At 40.2% G+C, this 24,006-nt stretch overlaps 2 protein-coding genes across 2 annotated transcripts in view; one reads left to right on the forward strand and one right to left on the reverse strand.

The window, feature by feature from the left end:
- The window catches only part of LOC126190681 (transcription initiation factor TFIID subunit 6), a 137,348-nt gene extending 129,487 nt beyond the window's left edge, over nucleotides 1–7,861 (reverse strand). Inside the window, exon 1 of the mRNA XM_049931139.1 lies at nucleotides 7,656–7,861. Coding sequence (XP_049787096.1) covers nucleotides 7,656–7,805 — 150 coding nt within the window. The 5' untranslated portion in view covers nucleotides 7,806–7,861. The remainder of the gene's footprint in view (nucleotides 1–7,655) is intronic.
- Nucleotides 7,862–7,959: 98 nt separating this feature from the next.
- The window catches only part of LOC126190682 (probable Golgi SNAP receptor complex member 2), a 40,733-nt gene continuing 24,686 nt past the window's right edge, over nucleotides 7,960–24,006 (forward strand). Inside the window, exon 1 of the mRNA XM_049931140.1 lies at nucleotides 7,960–8,243. Within this exon, the coding sequence (XP_049787097.1) occupies nucleotides 8,107–8,243 (137 nt within the window). The 5' untranslated portion in view covers nucleotides 7,960–8,106. The remainder of the gene's footprint in view (nucleotides 8,244–24,006) is intronic.

A 24,006-nucleotide genomic window follows, 5' to 3' on the forward strand; every position in this document is an offset into this window, starting at 1 on the left:
CATGATGAAATTATATATTATGATGGAGGACTTGAAAGGCAAGAAAGAAGCGCTCAAGATACTGCAGGACAAACATATCACACTACTAATAAAAATTAACAAATAGAAAATGGGAAGGGTGATTTCGGAAGATGAGAGAAGGGCATGATCTGAAAAAAATGAAAAAGTACTGGGCCAACAAAAAACAGAAGAGATGGCTCTTTGCATGAAATCTGAGGAACCAATGCTTCCCCAAGAACACATAGGCCAGCTATTTGAAATTTCCTCTCTCCTTATTTAACCTGAGGAAGTCAGAGACTCTAAAATGGTGCAAAACCTCAGCTTTCAGAGAATCCTCTCGACAACCAGTGCAACTTCGAAGACACAGCAGCAACTGAGACCCCATCAGCTTGTTACTATTCCACTCCAACATATGCAATGTTATGAGCCCTTTGTATTTATTAAGGTGCCGAGAGTTGATACTTTCCAAATCCAACAAGCGTATGAAATTCAGAATCAAAATTATTTGAATATCAGAATCGGTATGCAGTGCCCCAACTACTAATTCATTGCAAGCTGTAGGTCACAATCAATACTTTTTTCCCCTTCAAGTATATACATAAAAAGATCACCCGGTTTCACTTTAATGCTTTGTGTGTGTATGTGTGTGTGTGTGTAACTGCATGCATGCGCGCACACACGCGCACGCGCGCGCGCACGCACGCACGCACACCAGAAATACTGTGCTACAAAACAAAAGTTTTAAAAATAAGTGACTAAAAAGACAATTTTCAAGATTTTAGTGGTGTGGTGTAACATAACATTCTTTGCTCAGTACCACATATATTTGCAATTATATCACACTACTTAATGATAAAGTAGTGAATAAGTTGAAAATTATTAACACAGAATATTTATCTTCAAGCTCCAACTGGTAACAATTTTTTCCCTGCCATTAAATATGATATTCAGCTGCAACATAGTTAAAAATTGTTTAGTTGCATCATGTTTCAAACACTACAGGAAAGTGATGTTCCACTATAATGCAAAACCATCTGCACATGAAGGATATATTTTAAATTTTTGTATTACGTTCATACATCTAACTGTGATGCCATCCTGTTATACCATCCTGTGTGACCTGGTGTTTCACCAGTATAAATTTTCCTCTTGTATTTACAGAAGAGGACATTTGCTAAAACTGTTTGAAATGTGTCATAGAACTCCAGAATCCTGACTCCTCTCATGTTTCTTGTTTTCCAATAATATGGCTTTCTTTGCCCTCCCTAGTTTGTACTGTGGGCTCTTTTATGATGGTTGTTGGGAACAAGATACACTGTCTGAAAGGGTACAAAACTGACAAAGGTAAAGGTAATATCAGGAGTGTCCCAAGGCAGTGTTATAGCATATCGTTTGCACTGACCTAGTAGACAATGTGAGTCTGTCTGCAGGTGCTGCTGTTGACTATAGGAAGGCTACAACGGCAGAAGACTACAGTGAAATGCAGGAAGACCTGTAGAGGATTGTCAATTGGTGCAGGTGCTAGCAGTTGACCCTGAATGTAAATAATTGCAGTGTATTGTATATAAATAGCAGAGAGATCCATCACTGCTCAATTACACTAAGGTGATAAATCACCAAAACCAGTAATTACCGTAAAATACCCGGCAGTATCCATCTAGAGTGACCTAACATGAAATGACCACAGAGAAAAAATTATAGGAAAGACAGTAGGAAATCTGAAATTCATTGGAAGAATCTTAAAGAAATGATATTTAACCATGGAAGAACTGACTTACAAAACACTTCTTGGGCCAATTCCTGAATTCTGCTTATCAGTCTGGTACCACTACTAGGTTAGTTTAATGGAAGAGATAGAAACACTCCAATGAAGAGTGACACATTTTGTCACAATAAATTACTTTAAGTGTGAGAGCATTACAGAGATCCTCAAAAAAGTCTTGTGGCAGATGATGTAATAGAGGTACTGTACATCATGGAGAGGTTGAAATTCCAGGCACCTGTGTTCTAAAACATGTTTGGCAGCATATCAATTCCTCTCACACATCTCGCATAATGACGAAGCCGAGGAAATCGGAGCTCATACGTAGGTTTACTAACAACCATTCATGCAACACACCTTTCATAAACCCAACAGAAAAGGGAAACATGAGAGTAGAACTAGAAGTAACCTCCGCTACAGATTGTAAGGTGATATGCTGACTACAGATGTAAATGTAAATGAAGCATCATGTCTTCACTGTGTGTTCTGATGAACATGCAATAAGGAATTAACACACTGACAAGATGAGGAAAATATTCAGTTGGGGTTGACTCATTCTCACTACAATGAAATGTAGTTTAAAATGCTATTGTATTTACTTCAGACACAGAAACTTCTGTTGTCCTCTGGAATTATTTTTAGGTGTAAGCATGAAGTGTGCACATGTGAGTGATAAGAATATTGTGGAAAGTAGATAGGAACTAAATATTACAGAGGTCTCTTCAAAGGCTTTGCAATTTTCACACTCAGACGCAGGTTGCGTATCTGGCTAAGCTGTAAACATGCAAAGACCAAATAAAATATTTTTTTTTTTTACTTTCTAATTATAAAAAAAATTTCTCTTAAGTGTGATTTACACTATCACAGTCTCGAGTAGATGGTAATGATGCTTTAACATTCAAACAGCAAGCAAAAGATTTAGGTAATTAAGATCATGTAGAAATTCAGAAATAAATTGGAAGCATACATTATTATTCCCTTTTTGTACAAATTACCAACTATTTAACTATCTTGATTCAGGGACTGGAAATAACTTTAACAATATGTTATGTGACAATGCTTACAACAGAGTAAATATTCCACCACTTTTGTAGTATAAAGACAATCATTAGTCTTTCTAATCACATAAATAGTAAGTAGGCAGTAAGCCATCAATAGCAGCCTAATAACATTATTACCAACAAGATACCCTTAAATCTTTTGTTGAGCACTAAAGTCCCTAGTTTTCAATAAGCAGAAGTCACGGGACTTTGGGTCAGTACTGTTTTATGCCTGGCCACATAACGTACAACATGGAAAGTGACAGAACCAAGAGAGGAACTCCCTCTGCATTGCTCTTCCTTGTGCACCAGTTTGTATGCTGGGTAGGGCTTGGTTCCTCCCCTCACCTTGTTCTATTATTTATTTAGAAAAATAATGTAAGTAACTTTTATGTTTTAATTAAAATGGAGTAAAAACAATTATCATTTACAATAGTTACTAATAATCTGTATAATTAGTGACAGTTACTTCTCACTGTTCACACATGTCCTGCCACACCTGAAACTCGATTTCAGGATGAGATCTATGGTGTATGCTGTTGTATAGTGTTTGATTTGTGCTTAATCCACATGATCTATGAATCAGTTAAGCCCAACTGATTTGCAACTTTACATTTCATTTCAAATCAACATGACACATGACAAATTAACAGTAACTATCATACAAAATGAAGACTATACGACAAAAAGGTGTCATTACAAATATACCAATTAAATTATACTCTTTCAAAGATCTTCCAACACCCTTCACTTGATGAGAAATGTTGCCTGCCTCAAATGTGAGTTATTTTAGCAAATTTTCTTGGCTATAAATTAGTGGCAATTAAATCACGATAGTTAACAATGAGATACCTCTCCACAGACTAATGATCTCATCAAAATGATGGTGATCATGGCCTTAAGAAACAACAAATGGTTGACATCACTAACACGAAAACACTAGCAAAATAAAATCTGACACAGTACTGCAACCTCCAATGGAATAGAGTGTTCTGGGTCAAGAATGGTGGTGTTATTAATGTTTCAAAGATATTAAAAACTTGAAATTATCAGATCACACTGGAAAAACAGGGTTTTAATCATGGAAGTATATACAACTATGGGATGCCCAACATACACACAAAAAAAAAATATTATCATGACACAGGCTTTGGCTTTTTGCCAACTCACAACCAAACTGTCACCTTCCAACATAAACTAAGTCTTGGTTATGCTTCAGATTAGTCTGTCATCACAAATTTCATTTAACTTCACTGGATTCGATAATTAACAGCCAATCACCTTCCAATGTAACCAAGACATCAGGTAATGTACACTCCAGTCTTTCACAGGAAACTCAAAAAGTTTAAGCGTCTGATCCCATCCGTCGGCTTTGACCCGTGATGTAAGGCTGTTGTGGTGTGTGACGTCATCATGATGGCATGGAGTTTGGTTTGTGAGTGTGGCGTCTTTGTAGGTGTCATCGTGTTGTGGTTCGTGGTGCCCTCTGGTGGTGTGTTTAGGGGTTTCATGTTGTGTGGTGTATTTGGTTCAGTTTGTTGTTACTGATTCTAGTGGCTGGTTCTCGTTTTGGCTGTGTTTCGAGTGGAACTGGTTTCAGTGAGTTAGCGATTTAGTGGTTTTGTGTGAAAGTAATTGTTGCGCTGTTCACTGTAGGTAGTGTGTTAATGTGAGTAAATTAATTTGTTGTTGCTCTTGTTAGGTATGGATATGACCGATAAAATAAATAGTGTGTGACTCCATGCTATGATGGGCGCGACTCAGTTGGGAGCTGATCAAATTTCTACAGCTTTTTGGGTTGATTGCGGAGGTGGTTAAGTGCACTGTCTGTCTAAAGGAAAAAACATTGGCAAAAGTTCCGGTGTCTAGGACCAGGGGCGGTTATATGTGGCAGTGCCACAGGGATAACCTATGGCGCTCCATACGTCGCGGTTCCTGGTTCGAGAAGTCTAGGTTGGGCATGCACAAGATTGTGTTGTTGACATATTACTTTTGTTATAGAACCTCTCAAAGTTTTTACACGCATGAGACTGGCGTGAGTGAGAGGAGTGTGCTTGACTGGTTTTCGTATTGCCGTGAAATATGTTCAGAGTTTATTAAGTACAGGAGTAAGTTGGGTGGGCCTGGGGTTTTGGTGGAGATGGACGAGTCGCAATTTGCAAAAAGGAAGTATGGGAGGGGTAAGTCTGTGGTTGATCTCTGGGTGTGGGGGGTTGTTGTACTTGGGGGGGGGGGGATGTGTTTTTAGGGTTGTGGAGGGGCGGTGTAAGGTGGAATTAGTGGGGTTCATTGAGGAGTTTATAGAACCAGGTTCCACTGTAGTTTCCGATGCTTTTTCTTCTTATAGGGGATTGAATGAGAGGGGGTACAATCATTTAGTTGTTAACCATAGTTTAGAGTTTAAAAATTATGAGATGGGGGCTTGTACAAATACCATAGAGGGGATGTGGGGGGCCGTTAAGTCAGTTATTGGGAGGGGGAAGAGACGCTCTTCCAACCTTCAGTCTCATTTAGATGAGTACTGTTGGCAGAAGAGCATCCCTAAGGGCTATTGTTTTTTTCGGGGCCGAAGGTGGTTAGTTAGGGTTGTTTGGGTGGGTGGGTGACTGCAGCTCGGGGGGGGGGGGCGTTAGCTTTTGGTACTGTTTGTGGGGGGGGGGGGGGGAGAGTGTGTTGGTTTGTGATTTAGTTGTGGAGGATCTATTTTGTTGCAGTTTTTGTTGAGCTTTTTTTTTTTTATTTTGCGTCTGGTTTTTGTTTACAGGTATTTTATTTTGGGGTGAGGGGAGGGAGGTTGGGTTGCGGTGTGGGTGGGTTGGGCCTCTCTTCTGGCTGTATATTTTTTCATTGGTTTGTGGCTCGTGTGTGTGTGTGTGTGTGTGTGTGTGTGTGTGTGTGTGTGTGTGTGTGTGTGTGTGTGTGTGTGCGCGCGCGCGCCTGTGTGTGATTGTAGTGGCCGACCTAGGTTGTGGCGCCGGAACTTTGTTGTGGTAAGTTTTTATTTTTCTTGCTCTTAGTGTATTTGTTGTGGGGTGGGGTTGAGGGCGGTGTTCCATTACAATGTGTGGTTGTGGCTGTGGGTGTTCTGGTGTCGGGACTTGCTGTTGAGTTATATAGGTCAAGGGAAGTGTTCGATTCCAATTTGTGGTTTGGCTGTTCCGGAATCGGGAGTTGCTGCTGAGCTATATAGGTCAAGGTAAGTGTTCGATTCCAATTTGTGGTTGTGTGTGTTCCGGTATCAGGAGTTGTTGTTGAGCCACATAGGTCAAGGGAAGTGTCTAATTCTAATTTGACGTTGTGGGTGTTCTGGTGTCGGGAGTTGTTGTTTTGCTACATAGGTCAAGGGAAGTGTTCAATTCCAATTTGTTGTTGGGGCTGTGGGTGGTCCAGTATCGGGACTTGCTGTTGAGGTAGAGGATATTGTGTTTAGTGGAATTAGGAGAGTTCTGTGTCGTCGGTTTTTTTCGTCGTTTTGTGTGGTTTTGAATGGTGGTGTGTGTCTCACACCCAATTTCCCACGCTTGTCCCTTTAGTGTCATTCGTTTTTTTGTGGAATGTGTGTGTTTTTCGATGTATTTTCGTGTTTGTTGTCATGTTTACGTAATGACGTCATAGGCGCCATATTGGCGTCGTGGTGTATTGTCGTTTCCGCCATATTTGTGACGTCATGGGTCAAAGCAGACGGGTGGCATCGGACGCTTCTGTATTTCCACAACAAAATCCCTCAATGTATAGGCATCTCCATTAAACTTAAAGGCTCTGGTGAACAATACTATCCAAACCGCAACACACAGGAAATAAATGACATGCTATACCCAAATCATATCATTGATGTCTATAATTGGAAGAACTAAAAACACGACAGGCAATACTGATGATGTATTTACAGCCACAGTTACTGATGGCTCAGGCTGTTCACTAAACCCATTTAATCTAGTAGAATATAATAATGTTCTATCAAAATCATGCACATTTACAGTTCAGAATTGTGGCCATATTTCTGTCTTCATGCTTTTTAATTAAAACACTTCAAACGAAATTGAGTATTAAATTCCTGAATAAATGGGATATTTGGGAGGAGCAAACAAAAATATCACAGCACATGAAGGAAGAAATGAATAATGTTGAGGCAAATATGACACACAAAAATTTCTCTGGCAGCGTTTTGATTGAATGAGACTCTTACTTTTAACTTCATACCTCAGACAGCGCTTTCTAGGATTTCTGGTTTAATGATACTCTTAGTTTTAACTTAACTGCTATAAAATAATGAACTTGAAATGCTACAGTAAATGATCAAGTACATTAAAAACCTGGCAATGACCTTGGCAGGTGCTTGGTAACGCTATATTGGTAACAATAATGCAAGAATGGGCGTGCTACACCCCACTCGGAAAGGAACGGTGAACCGTATTTCATAAATTGGTTTCTGCTCTCGCCAAGTCTTGGTTTCTTCCAACATGCTTAAAGCTGCAAGAGGCATTAAACTGAAATGCAGTGTGCTTGAAGAAAATGTGATGCAAACAAGTGGACACAATGAATATGTCTTTGAGACGTCTGTGACCCGCAATAAGGTTCTAAATTATAGTGAACAAACGCCAATATTAACAGTATACATCACAAGGATTTTGCAATCACTGGTGTTGCACAAGAAACGTAGGCTGTTCATAATTATTGGTTGTTAGTAATAATAACACAACGTCAAATAACCCAATTTTTGCAATAGTTCTTCAATTAATGGTAGGTACTGGTCTCTCCCAATGAAATTTAAATTTAAAACTGCGCAGCGCAGTTTAGCAGTAACATTTTTTTGGTTTATGAATAGATAAAGCCAAGAACATAACCTCACTTACTTGGATAACTAGTTTTAACCTGTAAGAAACATCGTCTGCTAATTCCTTCGCTGCATCGTCCGGAAGATTGCCTATTCCTATACTCTCTGCAATAGTTTTTACTGAGTCCAACCCTAATGACGTTCCATAATACAAATCACCGTCACTCATTCTTCTCTGTTGTCACAAAATTCCAAAGCCATTAACACTAACATTAGAAATTGTGAAGATACACCTCAGCAAAGTTTCGCTTTATTTCAACGGTTTAGCAGTAAATTATCTGAGGAACCTTACTGGAATATCTTTATAATTGGTAAACAAGGGACTAGAATGTTAGAATGTAAATGTTGTTAAGTGTCATGTTGAGTCGTGGTAGAGGGAGATTGGCAGTAAATGAGGCAATAAGGGCAGTGGTGTAATGCACCGTGTATGTCATTATTTCGGAGATTTGCTGAAGACGTGAGTGAATATCATGGAAAGTTTGTATCACCAGACATATAAGCTAGTGCAAGAAACGCAACATGCTTTCGTAGGACTGGAAAGGTTTATTGGTGAAAATTCTGAAGAAATTGAAAAGGAGCTCCAGGATAAAATCAACGTAATAGCAAGGTATGTTCTTTCATGAAGATTAATCATACTGTTGATCTGTAGCGTCGTTGTTGTTACGTGATGCTGTTGCATAACATATGGATTTGTGCTGAATTATAACCGGTATGCGGCCTTTTGGACATACGTTTCTCGCACTTGTAATGATCAATTGCAAACTCCGTCTCTGTTTATCTGAGTGAAGCGCCGTAGTTATGGTGTAGCTCGGTTGAAAATATCTAGATTTGATAATATTTCGTGCACAAGACGCGCGAGGATTGTGAAAGGTAGTAATGTGTACAATTTAAGGCTGTAAATGACACTGGTTACAGTACCATACGTTAGAGTCCAGAGATATGCAATATCAAGCATAATTGGAAAAAGAAAATCTGGGGAAGTTATGCGGAACGGCTACAAGTATTGAGAACATCTGTAAATAGTATATATTTCAGATGTTAGTTGCAGAACCCATACTGCAGTGTAAGTTTTTAGGTATGCTAGAAGGCACACTTTATGATTATCCAGTTCACTTAACAATAGACGAAAAGTTGCCTTTTGATATTGTCAGAAAGGATCCATTAAATGAGTTTCGATTAGAGTGTTCAACTTTGAGGACCTGTAATTCACCTGTGATAACCGGAACAACACTGGAAGACTTAAACTATACCTGCCAAACAGAGATGTGTGACTGCAGTATTTCTTTATTGTGCCCAGTCAGCCCTCAACACCAAGCCATGAAGCAAACTAAATGGTGCTCAACACAGGGCAGACATTTCAGGGGGAATGGTATTAAAATCCCCATCCAAATGCCCCATTTTAATTTCTGCAGACTGATTAAGTCAGTTGCTATTAAAAAGATCATGTCTGATTTCCATTCCTATCCTTGCCCCATGTAAGATTGTATTCAACCTCTAAAGACCTCAGATGTTGAACCATAATTAATAATTCTTCCTTTCCTGCAGAAACTGTTTATAGAATACATTGATAATTGCTGGATGACATAGAGTATAACTTGAAATGCAAGTGGATATTAGTGCACTTCCTTACTATTCACTCAAATTAATGTATCTGAAGGATTAAAACATTTTACGCGAAAATTTGAAGTGCCATTTTTTTTACTTTAGCACCAACTGTTTATAATGCTTTATTAGCTGGTTCAGTGTGTATACAGACAGAAGATATTTGTGTAAACCAAAGAACATTGTACAATAGTGACCAGCCAAATGAGGCAGTGCAGCTGTTAAGGCACTGAGCTCATATTTGGGAGGATGGGCTTCACAGTGTCTGGCCATCATGATTTGGGTTTTCCTAGATCACTTCAGCAAATTTGGTGTCGTTCATTCATAAAGATCACAGCTGAACACATGTCATTTTCTTATAGAACATACTTAAGTAATCTGTGGATATCCATATTTTGAGCTGTTGATTTTTGTTGTATTACTGTGCCAGCTCCTATATCATTGCGAGATGATCCTTGGATGAAATAAGTAAATACATGTTTCCTTCATGTCTTGTGTAAAGTAAAAGTTAAATGGCTTTTGCCATTTCTTACTACCTGATTTATCTAACCTGACTTTGCACAAAAAATTTTTGAGATAAGTATTTATTATACTTCTGTCAATCATGACTCTGCCACTTCTTTGAGGTTAAGTTAGACTACACACAACATATTTTGGTCTCAAATACACACCATATGCCATATTGTCAAGTTTACTGCAGTGATACTACACTCCTGGAAATGGAAAAAAGAACACATTTACACCGGTGTGTCAGACCCACCATACTTGCTCCGGACACTGCGAGAGGGCTGTACAAGCAATGATCACACGCACGGCACAGCGGACACACCAGGAACCGCGGTGTTGGCCGTCGAATAGCGCTAGCTGTGCAGCATTTGTGCACTGCCGCCGTCAGTGTCAGCCAGTTTGCCGTGGCATACGGAGCTCCATCGCAGTCTTTAACACTGGTAGCATGCCGCGACAGCGTGGACGTGAACCGTATGTGCAGTTGACGGACTTTGAGCGAGGGCGTATAGTGGGCATGCGGGAGGCCGGGTGGACGTACCGCCGAATTGCTCAACACTTGGGGCGTGAGGTCTCCACAGTACATCGATGTTGTCGCCAGTGGTCGGCGGAAGGTGCACGTGCCCGTCGACCTGGGACCGGACCGCAGCGACGCACGGATGCACGCCAAGACCGTAGGCTCCTACGCAGTGCCGTAGGGGACTGCACCGCCACTTCCCAGCAAATTAGGGACACTGTTGCTCCTGGGGTATCGGCGAGGACCATTCGCAACCGTCTCCATGAAGCTGGGCTACGGTCCCGCACACCGTTAGGCCGTCTTCCGCTCACGCCCCAACATCGTGCAGCCCGCCTCCAGTGGTGTCGCGATAGGCGTGAATGGAGGGACGAATGGAGACGTGTCGTCTTCAGCAATGAGAGTCGCTTCTGCCTTGGTGCCAATGATGGTCGTATGCGTGTTTGGCGCCGTGCAGGTGAGCGCCACAATCAGGACTGCATACGACCGAGGCACACAGGGCCAACACCCGGCATCATGGTGTGGGGAGCGATCTCCTACACTGGCCGTACACCACTGGTGATCGTTGAGGGGACACTGAATAGTGCACGGTACATCCAAACCGTCATCGAACCCATTGTTCTACCATTCCTAGACCGGCAAGGGAACTTGCTGTTCCAACAGGACAATGCACGTCCGCATGTATCCCGTGCCACCCAACGTGCTCTAGAAGGTGTAAGTCAACTACCCTGGCCAGCAAGATCTCCGGATCTGTCCCCCATTGAGCATGTTTGGGACTGGATGAAGCGTCGTCTCACGCGGTCTGCACGTCCAGCACGAACGCTGGTCCAACTGAGGCGCCAGGTGGAAATGGCATGGCAAGCCGTTCCACAGGACTACATCCAGCATCTCTACGATCGTCTCCATGGGAGAATAGCAGCCTGCATTGCTGCGAAAGGTGGATATACACTACTAGTGCCGACATTGTGCATGCTCTGTTGCCTGTGTCTATGTGCCTGTGGTTCTGTCAGTGTGATCATGTGATGTATCTGACCCCAGGAATGTGTCAATAAAGTTTCCCCTTCCTGGGACAATGAATTCACGGTGTTCTTATTTCAATTTCCAGGAGTGTATTTGTATAAATCTGTTTGTATGATGGCTTCTTAAAACTGTTGCTGTGGGCAAAATGTAGGTGTAATTGAGGTCATAATATCATGAGAACAGCACAATTGATCTGCAGGCATCAAGCAGTTACTCTTTCCTTCTCACACTGTTCAATGGGTCTCCCCTGACGCAGGGTTCTGGGTGACTTTTCCATAACTCTACCAATTCCCTAAAACTTTCCAGTCATTTTCCTCCATCCCTCTTCCTATCTCTTCAACCCTTCTCTCAGGAGGAGGAGTCACTGGGTCCAGAAGTTTGAGCAGTTCCATATATTTTATACGTGTTTTCTGCTGCCGCCACTATAGTTTCAAACATAGATTGTTTTTGTCAATATATGTAAACTGTGTGATTAAGGGGCATAATCTGTATCACTTCAGGCAGGGAGGTTACCTTCATAGTCTCGGATGCTATTTGGCATACGTTAAAAATCAGGAGTAATTAAGAAACGTATTTTTTTTCTCAAAAAAAAAAAAAAAAAAGAAAAAAAAAGAGAGAAGAGGTCTGTCCCAAGATACAGGCGTCCAAAGATAACACTGTTTTGAAGATGTGAATTTCAGAAAGATTTTTAAAATGCTGTATCTCTGTAACAGTTCTTTATATTTTATGAGGTTTTTTTAATTTGAAAGAAATTGCTTTATGATTACAATGGTATCCTCCATTTGGAAATATCTGTCAAAGTTCTTTTACTGTCATCTTTTGAATTTTTTTAATAATTTACAGTTTTTTTTAAATGCCCATCCAGAAAAGTTACATTTTTTTCTATTGATTAGTACCATATAGTACTACATTCTATGTAAAGGAGAGCTTCCATGTTTAAGATGGGTAGGGTTTATTTTTAAAAAATCATTTTTTTAACTCTAAAAGGTAATGTATGTCTTCACTGAAGTTTTCTCACTCATTTCTTTGTTTCAGTGTTTATTTCTATTGTCTTTGTTGCATTTATTTATTTTCACTTTCATTGTTGCAGGTATTTCTTACATTTTGTTGTAGTTTCTTTGTTGCAGTTGTTCATTGCAGGTTTCTGTATTGTAGTTGTTCAGTGCTAATTTGTTTACTGAAGAAGCTTCTAATCTGAGACCATCCAGTGAGTTCTGTGTTTTTGTGAGGAATTTGCCAGTTGACACAGTTGCAGTGTGTGTTGTGAAAAGGATTGTTTGAAATGTCTTCTGATTGGGGCCACAGGAGAGTCAAGTGTGCTGACTATTTGCATATTCATAAGAGAGTGATATATAAGTTTCCAGTGACAACTTTTTGTATTCTAAATGTTTTCACAGAATAACAACAATTATAGTATCTGAACAAGGTGAAACCTCCCATGGTGCAGATGATGCAGATTTTGCATCAATACAGGAAGAATTAAATACCCTCAGTCAGTCAACTACAGAGGTAGATGTTAGCCCTGTTAAGAAACTGTGGTCAGTGAAGTCGAGTCATAAGCTATATGTGTCAAGAAAAATGCAGAGAAATTACTATAGCTATGGATGAGTACACTACAGTAAAACTGACCACACTCTTCAAAGGAGAAATTCCATCTTCAGAAAAAAATCAACCAAAGCGCTCTCGCCCCTCTTGCCAGGAATGTTTCACAAATATCAGTTCAGCTGTTGAATATTGCGCATCCTACAGTGAAAAAGTGCAAGTTTTTACTATTATCCCAGATATTTTCAAAGAAAACAATTTTGAACCGTGTTCCATCAGTATCAAAGTACATGGTGGACAAATCAAGAAATGTGAGGTCTGTAAAAGGAGTCTTTGGAAGACCAGATCCATATTATGGTCATCTTGTAGAAGCAACTAAAGTTCAAATACTGCAGTCATTTTATCTGGAAGATAAATGGGACTGTTCTCACCAGAGTGCCAACAAGAAAGACACTATAACTGTAACAGTTGAAGGTCAAATAGTTGTGAAAGTGAAGAGGTACAGGACTCACTGTATTATAGAAACTTTTGCAATTTTGTAAGAGCAACTATACAACTTGACATATTGGAAGATCAAAATTGTATGCACTACAACCTAAGTGGGTTGTTCCACACCCACCTAGAGATGTCTGTTTATGTGTGCAGTGTGCCAATTTTGAACATTGTGTGGTAATAAATAGTCTTCATGGGTTTGCCGCCGGATCACATTGTGCAAATTCCACAATATTTCCTCAGAGCAACTGTCTGACATCTTCAGGTGGTTCAACCTTGCTCGTGGCTAGGTACGACTGACGGTATCCACACACTGATGTCCCGTTTTTAGAACACATGTGCGAAGAATGCGCAGCCGCGAACATCACACATACCCAGTGATTTGCCATATTCAAACTCCCTGTGCCTAAAATCACAGAGCGGCTCTCCCGCATGTGCGCTGTATGCTGCATTTGTCAAGTGCGGCCAGACGTTACTCACCAACGGCTGTACTAGGCCAGTGTTATGACGGACCTGTTATCGAAGAATCTGGATTTTCTCGTCGTGATTTAATAGCAGCCAATGCAGGGTTCCAGGCTGTGCTCAGTTGAAATCCCATATCCTTGTTGATGAGATTATTGGCTGTACGGATATGTATTGCTTCCTTAATGACGGAGTCCCAGAAAGATGATGCCGGGGATAAAACTTTCATCTTTTCATAAATCATATGATGTCCTGCATTCGGGCAGTGTTCCACAATTGCAGACTTTTCCGGTTGACAAAGGCGTGTATGACACTGATGTTCAGCGCAGTGTTCTTGTACTGTGTGGCGGCCTATATACGCTGCCCTACACTGACAAGGAATCTTGTACACAACACATTTCCTCAGTCCCAGGTCATCCTTAACTGAACCCAACAGATTTCACAGTTTTGCAGATGGTTGAAAAACGCACTTAATTCCGTATCTTCTGATTCTTGACGACATGGCACCAAAATCCAGCAAAAAGGCCAAAGTGGTGGGTGTCTTCATATCTTCATTTTGTTCCGTAGATTGAACTTGCCTGGGCCTGAATGCATTACATCTCTCAGAATAACCGTTTTGTCGGAACACTGTCTTCAAATATTGTATTTCACTTGACAGGCTCTCAGGATCAGATACACATGTGGTCTATGAACTAACATACGTAATGCACTACCGCATTGTGCAGGATGATCACAGCTCTTGTGGCCTTGCAGATATAGATCTGTATGCGTTGGCTTGTGGTAAATGCTGTGTCCCAAGGTTCCATCTGCTTTCCTTCATACCAAGACATCAAGAAAAGGTAAAGTACCATATTTTTCCACTTCTATTGTGAAGTTTATATTCGGATGTAGTAAATTCAGATGCTGAAGAAACGTATCCACATACTGCAGAAAATAAGGGGGTTTGAGAGTGGCTGACGGTAGTGCTTTTTCTTCAAAGTCCTCCATAAAATAATTGGCCACCACAGGAGGAGGGCTTCCCATGGTGACACCGTCCACTTGTTCAAAATATTGGTCTTGAAATAAGAACTATGTTGAAGCAAGCACATGTTTGAATAGTGCTACTGTGTCCTCCTCAAAGTTGTTGCTAATGAGCTCCAGAGAGTTCTGCAAAGGCACCTTTGTAAATAAAGACACAACATCAAAACTTACTAACAGATTCGATGATTGCAATCTAAGGGTTTTCAGGCAACCTATGAAATCTTCAGAGTTTCTAATGTGATGGTCGCACTTGCCTACGAGAAGTCCCAATAGTGATGTCAGGTATTTGGCAACAAAATAAGTAGGTACTCCTATGTCACTTACAATGACACGGAGAGGCACCTCATTCTTATGGATCTTGGGTAGGGCTTAGAGTCTAGGAAACTGCAGCCTGTTGACGCAAACCCTTAGCGACTTTCGCTGGAATCGAGCTTTTCCTGATGAGTTCCACAGTTTTTCTCTGGAGGAGATGGCAAAGAAAATATGTGAGTTTGACAAGTTACGTCGCAAAAGAGGTAGATTTTTAAGCAGCCTTGCATTCTTACTGAGGTGCGGCGACAAGCAAACCATCCCTACGTTTGCTAAATTTAAACATTGTATAAATTCTGCGATTGCCATCAGAACTAAACAACGGGCGAGTGCAGCACTTGTGAGAGAAAGGGTGCGCTATATGTGTCAAGAATTGTGCTTGGTGTCCAGACGATTACTATCACTCCATCTGAAGATTTCAGCGAACCTTTCAGCGGTATCCTGGAACTGGGTAGAGAGCACCACTTGGGCATCGGCCGACTGGACTGAACGACAAGCTAAGGTTTGTCAGTTGAGTAAATATGATCGACTTGAAACCCGTACGCAAGAAGACTTGCCAAGAAGACATACCATGTTTAATCTCATGGAGGACTTCCTACGACGCTGTAGTTTCGGTGCTAGAGAAGGGTCTGAATTTTGCACCTACACCAGGGACCATTCTCATCCGAGATGTGATTAGTGGAATAGAGCAGGCTGTTTAGCAACTTCCTAAGGATGCTGCCGAAGAGATTAGGCGTGACACATGCCACATCTTGACTCAAGCTTCGTCAACTTTAACATCACCTCAGCTGAAAGAAATGCTCTACAAGAATTGAGAGAAGACCAAGACATCCTCGTCATACCTGCTGACAAAAGAAATGCTACTATGCTTCTCTCAAGCACAGAATATAACAGCAAGCTGCTCAACAATCTTGCATGTAGTAAATTAAAAACTGATCCAACGGGTAAGATCCCGAGGAAAACTATGAAACTCATCAGGAAGAGCTTGATTCCAGCAAAAGTCACTAAGGGTTTGCGTCAACAGGCTGCAGTTCCTCCCAGACTCTAAGGCCCACCCAAGATCCATAAGAATGGGGTGCCTCTCCATCCCATTGTAAATAACACAGGAGCACCTACTTATTTTGTTGCCAAATACCTGACATCACTATTGGGACCTCTCGTAGGTAAGTGCGATCATCACATTCGAAACTCTGAAGATTTCATAGGTTGCCTGAAAACCCTTAGAGTGCAATCATCGAATCTGTTAGTAAATTTCGATGTTGTGTCTTTGTTTACAAAGGTGATTTTGCTGGACTCTTTGGAGCTCATTAGCAACAACTTTGAGGAGGACATAGTAGCATTATTCAAACACGTGCTTACTTCAACATACTTCTTATTTCAAGACCAATATTTTGAACAAGTGGATGGTGCCGCCATGGGGAGCCCTCCTCCTGTGGTGGCCAATTATTTTATGGAGGACTTTGAAGAAAAAGCACTACCATCAGCCATTCTCAAACCCTCTTGTTTTCTGCGGTATGTGTATGATACATTTGTGGTGTGGCCACATGGAATTCATACTCTACTTACGTTTCTTCAGCATCTGAATTCGCTCCATCCAAATATAAACTTCACAATCGAAGTGGAAAAAGATGGTACTTTACCTTTTCTTGATGATGAAGGAAAGCAGATGGAACCTTGGGACACAGCATTTACCGCAAGCCAACGCATACAGATCTGTCTCTGCAAGGCCACAAGAGCTGTGATCATCCTGCACAATGCGGTAGTGCAAAACCCAAATCCTTTCGTCTTTCCCTCTCCTTCCCTCTTTCCTGATGAGGCAACTGTTGGTTGTGAAAGCTTGAATTTTGTGTGTATGTTTGTGTTTGTTTGTGTGTCTATCGACCTGCCTTTTGCTTGGTAAGTCTCATCATCTTTCTTTTATATATATATATATTTATTTGCTGCCCTTCTTTGTGTATATATTCAATATCTCCTTTAGTTCTATTTGCTAGGGGTCCCTCACACTTCAACAGTATTCTAGAGTGTATTGCATGAGTGTTTTGCATGCAGTCTACTTTGTAGACTGACTGCATCACCCTAATATTCTACCAGTGAACCACAGGCTGCCATCTGATTTACGTATGACTGAGCCTGTGTGATTATTACATTTCATATCCCTACAAATTGTTAAACCTAGGTGTTTGTATGGGTTGACACATTCCATCTATGACTTCCTTGATAGTATATTCACAGGATACTACACTTTCCCATTTTGTGAAGAGCACAATTTTACATTTCCGAAGATATTTAGAGTAGATTTCCCGACCATGTTATAGTTCTGAGTGGAGATTTTAATTTGCCGGATATAGACTGGGAGACTCAAACGTTTATAATGGGTGGCAGGGACAAAGAATCCAGTGAAATCTTTTTAAGTGCATTATTGGAAAACTGCCTTGAGCAGTTAAAGAGAGAACCGACTCGTGGCGATAACATACTAGACCTTATGACAAACAGACCTGAACTATTTGAAACAGTTAACGTGTTAACGCATAACAGGGAATCAGCGATCATAAAGCGGTTACTGCATCAATGATTTCAGCCATAAATAGAAATATTAAAAAAGGTAGGAAGATTTTTCTGCTTAGCAAAAGTGACAAGAAGCAGATTTCAGAGTACTTGACGGCTCAACAGAAAAGTTTTGTCTCAAGTACAGATAGTGTTGAGATCAGTGGACAAAGTTCAAAACCATCGTACAATATGCATTAGATGAGTATGTGCCAAGCAAGATTGGAAGAGATGGAAAAGAGCCACCGTGGTACAACAACAGAGTTAGAAAACTGCTGCGGAAGCAAAGGGAACTTCACAGGAAACATAAACATAGCCAAAGCCTTGCAGACAAACAAAAATTACGCGAAGCAAAATGTAATGTGAGGAGGGCTATGCAAGAGGCGTTCAGTGAATTCGAAAGTAAAGTTCTATATACTGACTTGGCAGAAAATCCTAAGAAGTTTTGGTCTTATGTCAAAGCAGTAGGTGGATCAAAACATGTCCAGACACTCTGTGACCAAAATGGTACTGAAACAGGGGATGACAGACTAAAGGCCGAAATACTAAATATCTTTTTCCAAAGCTGTTTCACAGAGGAAGACTGCACTGTAGTTCCCTCTCTAGATTGTCGCACAGATGACAAAATGGTAGATATTGAAATAGACTACAGAGGGGTAGAGAAACAATTAAAATAGCTCAAAAGAGGAAAGGCCGCTGGACCTGATGGGATAACAGTTCGATTTTACACAGAGTATGTGAAGGAACTTGCCCCCCTTCTAGCAGTGGAGTACCATAGGTCTCTAGAAGAGCGTAGCGTTCCAAAAGATTGGAAAAGGGAACAGGTCATCCTCGTTTTTAAGAAGGGACGTCAAACAGATGTGCAGAACTATAGACCTATATCTCTAATGTTGATCAGTTGTAGAATTTTGGAACACACATATTATGTTAGAGTATAAAGACTTTTCTGGAGACTATAAATCTACTCTGCAGGAATCAGCATGGGTTTTGAAAAAGGTGATCGTCGAAACCCAGCTCGCGCTGTTCGTCCACAAGACTCAGAGGGCCATAGACACGGGTTCCCAGGTAGGTGCCATGTTTCTTGACTTCCGCAAGATGTTCGATACAGTTCCCCACAGTCATTTAATGAACAAAGTAAGAGCTTATGGGCTATCAGACCAATTGTGTGATTGGATTGAAGAGTTCTAGATAACAGAACGCAGCATGTCATTCTCAAAGGAGAGAAGTCTTCCGCAGTAAGAGTGATTTAAGGTGTGCTGCAGGGGAGTGTCGTAGGACCGTTGCTATTCACAATATACATAAATGACCTTGTGGATAACGTCAGAAGTTCTCTGGGACTTTTTGCGGATGATTCTGTGGTATATCAAGAGTTTTTAACAATGGAAAACTGCACTGAAATGCAGGAGGATCTGCAACGAATTGAAGCATGGTGCAGGGAATAGCAATTGAATCTCAATGTAGACAAGTGTAATGTTGTGTGAATACATAGAAAGAAAGATCCTGTATCATTTAGGTACAATATAGCAGGTCAGTGACTGGAAGCAGTTGATTCCATAAATTATCTGGGAGTAGGCATTAGGAGTGATTTAAAATGGAATGATCGTATAAAGTTGATCGTTGGTAAAGCAGATGCCAGACTGCGATTCATTGGAAGAATCCTAAGGAAATGCAATCCGAAAATAAAGGAAGTAGGTTACAGTACACTTGTTCGCCCACTGCTTGAATATTGCTCACCAGTGTGGGATCCATACCAGATAGGGTTGATAGAAGAGATAGAGAAGATCCAATGGAGAGCAGCGCGCTTCGTTACAGGATCATTTAGTAATCGCGAAAGCATTACAGAGATGATAGATAAACTCCAGTGGAAGACTTAGCAGGAGAGATGCTCAGTAGCTCGGTATGGGCTTTTGTTGAAGTTTCGAGAACATACCTTCACCGAGGAGTCAAGCAGTATATTGCTCCCTCCTACATATATCTCGTGAAAAGACCATGAGGATAAAATCAGAGAGATTAGAGCCCACACAGAGGCATACCGACAATCTTTCTTTCCACGAACAATACGAGACTGGAATAGAAGGGAGAACCGATAGAGGTACTCAAAGTACCCTCTGCCACACACCGTCAGGTGGCTTGCGGAGTATGGATGTAGATGTAGATTTAAAGCAAGTTATCAGTCTTTGCACCAGTTTGAAATCTTACCAAGATCTGAGTGAATATTTATGCAGTTTCTTTGGACAGTACCTCATTACAGATAAAAGCATCATTTGCTTCTTTTGTGCCAGCATCTGTTTTATTGAACAGCAGTCCTCCTCAAAATTTGTGATTATTGTAACTCATTTTTGTACTTCATTTTAGGTTCAAGCTAATCTTACACATTGTTCAATTTTATCAGTTTTAGTTGTTTCTCAATACCACTCATACTCGTCATTACAAGTTCCTGTGCCACCCACAAGTGTCTGAACACTAAAAGCCATTACACATTTGTGATAGGCCTTTCAATAAGATTCTACTATGGTAGTTATTGAAGGTTTCATGTATTGCACTCTTGGCAGACAAACCCATTTTATTCACATCTCTCTTATCTATAGCACTATGCTTTGTTTTACACTTATTATGCAGTATTCTCTGTTTCTTTAGAAGTTTCTTTAAAGTATCTGTATGCTATGGACTGTCTTCCAGTCATGAACTGTTCTACTGTGTGTGGACCTATCCTGTGCATGGTTAACTATTCTTTTAAACTTGACACAGTTCCTCTACATGCTAATGTCTTGAGCTAAACGATTGAAGTTCCTCATGACACTGCTGCCTGCTTTATCTTGTTTACTGACCATATAAATTGTTCTGTTTGTTTTAGTTGTCCTTTGTATTTCAGTAATCATTGTTGCTACAATTGCCTCTGGTTACTGATGCCATTTTCAATGTGGACATCCTCAAAGAAGTTGGATATTTCCATTGCCATTAGATCCACTATATTTCCATCATAAGTAGGTTTATGAACAGTCTGTTACAGGTAGTTTTCAGAGAAGGCATTTAGTAATGTTGTACAGAATGTTTTGTCATGCCGCCACTTACAAAACTGTCTGTCTATATCCGGATCCCACTCCAGCTACTGCCGGGTCAGGGTGCTGATGGGTCCTCTCCATTTGGCTCGGTCCTCCCACCACTTTTCTTCCTCCACTTGCTGACAGGTCACACCTCTCGTTTCCACAGGTATTCTCACTCCCATTTCCCACCATTATTCTTGGGCACCCTCTAGGTCTTTTTCCCTCCATCTTTAGTTCTTCCATAATTTTGGGGAGTCTCTGCCCCCGCATCCTTTTGACATGCCCGTACCATCTTAATCCTTTATTCCCCCCCTCCCCCCCCCCCAATTTCTTCTCTCATACTTTCTTGTTTAAGGTCCTTTCTAATATCTGCATTCCTTACTCTGTCCATTCTTGTTTTACCCTTAACTGCTCTGAGAAATTTCATTTTCCCTGCTTGCAGTCTGCTCCATTCCCTTTCTGTCGTTGCCAATGTTTCTCCTTCATAGGTGACAATAGGGAAGTAATAGCTCTTATGTATAAGGGTTTTGCTTTTTCTGAAATTTCCTTATTCCAAACCAGGTGTTTTATTGTTTGGTAGAAATTGCCTCCCTTCTGTAACCTCCTATTAATTTCATTGGTTATTCTTCCATCACTAGATATTTCACTCCGTAAATAGGTGAAACTGTCTATCACTTTGATGGGTTCTCCATTCAAAGTAATATTTCCGTTGCTCCCTCTGTCTCTTCCAAATACTATTACTTCACTCTTATCTTTATTAATTTTTAATCCATACCTTTTCAGTATTTCCTTCCACGCATCAAGTTGTAACTGTACATCTACCTCTTTATTGCCCCATGTTACCATATCATCTGCAAAGATGATCTTTTTGTCTTTTTCTTTTACCATATCTTTAACTGCCGTATTCATTCCCTTCATAACAACATTAAAAAGCGCAGGTGATAGAATACTTCCTTGTTTAAGTCCTTGTCTTATTTCGAAGTATTCAGAGTTCCCCATTGGTGTTCCAATTCCCCAGTGGTGTTCTAATTCTTCAATTGTGTTCTCTGTACATTGTCTTTATTACATTAATGTATCCATCTTTTGTATCTGTCTTCTTACAAAACTGTAAGCATCCCAATTGATTTTTGGTGATTAGAACTCACTACTAGTGAACTGAGGTTTCCTCTAAAGTTTTTTGTTTCTAGCAGAATATTAATAAACTTGTGCTAACTTGATGGGCATTCCCTTAAACTACCTTTGTAATCTATCAATAGCTCAGGTCATCTTTCTTAACAACTTGAGAGTTAAAACAGAGCCAACAAAAAGCTAAACTAATAAAGTTGCTCGACCCATTATATTTTACTCTTAGAAGTCTCTCCATACGTTGATCTGAAAAACAAGAGTTTTGCTCATTTTCACTCCTTGTTATCTTACGGAATTATCTTCTCGGGCTAATTTCTGTATAAATCAGAAGTAAGCAGTAAGAATATTGTGTGAAGTAATGTTGACAATAAAACCAAAACATCTCAGCATGTGCATCTGCATCTTACATATGTACTCTGCAGACTACTGAGAAGTGCATGGAAGAGGGTGTGTCCCATAGTGCCACATATTAGGGTTTCTTCCTGTTTCATTCACATAAGGAGCAAGGGACGAATGATTGTTTGAATGCATCTGTGCATGCAGTAATTATTTTAATCTTATCCTCACTATCCCTAAGTGAGTGATACATAGGGGGTTGCTGTGTGTTCCTAGAGTCATCATTTAAAGCCGGTTCTGAAACTTTGTTGGTAAACATTCTCAGGATAGTTTATGGCTACCTTCAAGAGTGTGCCATTCAGTTTGTTAAACATCTCAGTGACACTCTCTCATGGCTCAAACTAATCTATGACCATTTGTGGTGCTTTTCTCTGTATATGTTGAATATCCCCTATTAATTGTATTTGGTACAGGCTCACACGCACACACACAAGCCACATTGAAGAGCTGTGTAGTGATAAGCCATTGTTTGTAGGTCATAACACACTTTATAATCCATGTCAAATCTCTGAATATTATTGATGAATGGTTACTGGTAAGAAAATTATGACTGGATTTATTAAACAGCTGGCATGTCTTTCTTGATGATGAATGTGTTTTTAACTGTTAAACTGCTTTCAGTGGGAAAAAAGGTTGTCAGATGTAGCAACATTTTAGGCAGACTATAGTTTTCTGTTCTGCTTCTTCTTTTGTCTACTTTCATGTGACTGCACTCCTGTGAAAATCAAATGAGAACACTAACTTAAAAAAGATTTACGAAGAATGAATTGATGCCCAAGATGCAATTGTTAGATATGAAGCTAAAGTCTCTTTATATAAGTCTGATCATTTAGTAAATAAAAGTGAGAGCATGCCTCACTAAACATATATGTAATATGTACATCATATTCAAGGCAATTCATAATTGTTGATACTGTGGTGCAGTGGAATTTCACTTAAAAATAAAACTAATTCTAATTGCAACATATTGCTGAGATCATTTTGTAAGATGTGGCAAAATAGTGTTTGACAGAAACTAGTCTCTATGCATTTCTGATGCTCAGTGCTGGTAGGCTACAACATTATAGGACCATTACAGTGGAGGAGACAGTTTTACAAACTTTGGAAGACTAACGAGATACAAATACTTGCAAATTAGTTGTACACCATTATCACAGTTATCTTCATAAAGAACATACATAAGGGCTGAACCTAGGCCTTGATTTTCAGTGCTGAAGAGTATTCTGAGGTTGGGTTCTGAATCACCACATCACAGATCCATAATTTCTCAGCAGAGTACAAGCAAAGCACAAACTAATTTACTAGAAATGCCACTTCAACTTTCACAATTACCATATCTGGGCTAACACAATTCCGCTTGCTATAATGAAGGTCCATTTTCAGTATTAGCTCTTAATCATTGTTTGGACAGAAATCATTATGATTGTCCTTACACACTTTCAGCATCCAGTGAATCACTATCTCAATGAACATTATAGCAGTCATTGGACTAAATGGAACAGACCTGTTGTTTTGCCATCTCAAACCCTGTGACTTCTGGTTTTGGGACACACACAAGGGCTTGTGCACTCCCAACTGCATAAGACAAGAGAACATCTGTGGACTGTAATGGTGTCTACTGCAAATAGGTTTTGAGGTGCGCTATAATTTTTCTGGTGTTTGTGTAAGACCCATTTCACCACTTTGTAGACAACAACTGCAAATAAACTTGTAAATTTATCAATTTTGTAAGTGTTACAATCTACACACATTCTCTGAAATAGTACAAAAGTAAACTATGTTAGCTGTAGAATACT

Source organism: Schistocerca cancellata, chromosome 6 (genome assembly GCF_023864275.1).
Source record: "Schistocerca cancellata isolate TAMUIC-IGC-003103 chromosome 6, iqSchCanc2.1, whole genome shotgun sequence".
NCBI lineage: Eukaryota > Metazoa > Arthropoda > Insecta > Orthoptera > Acrididae > Schistocerca > Schistocerca cancellata.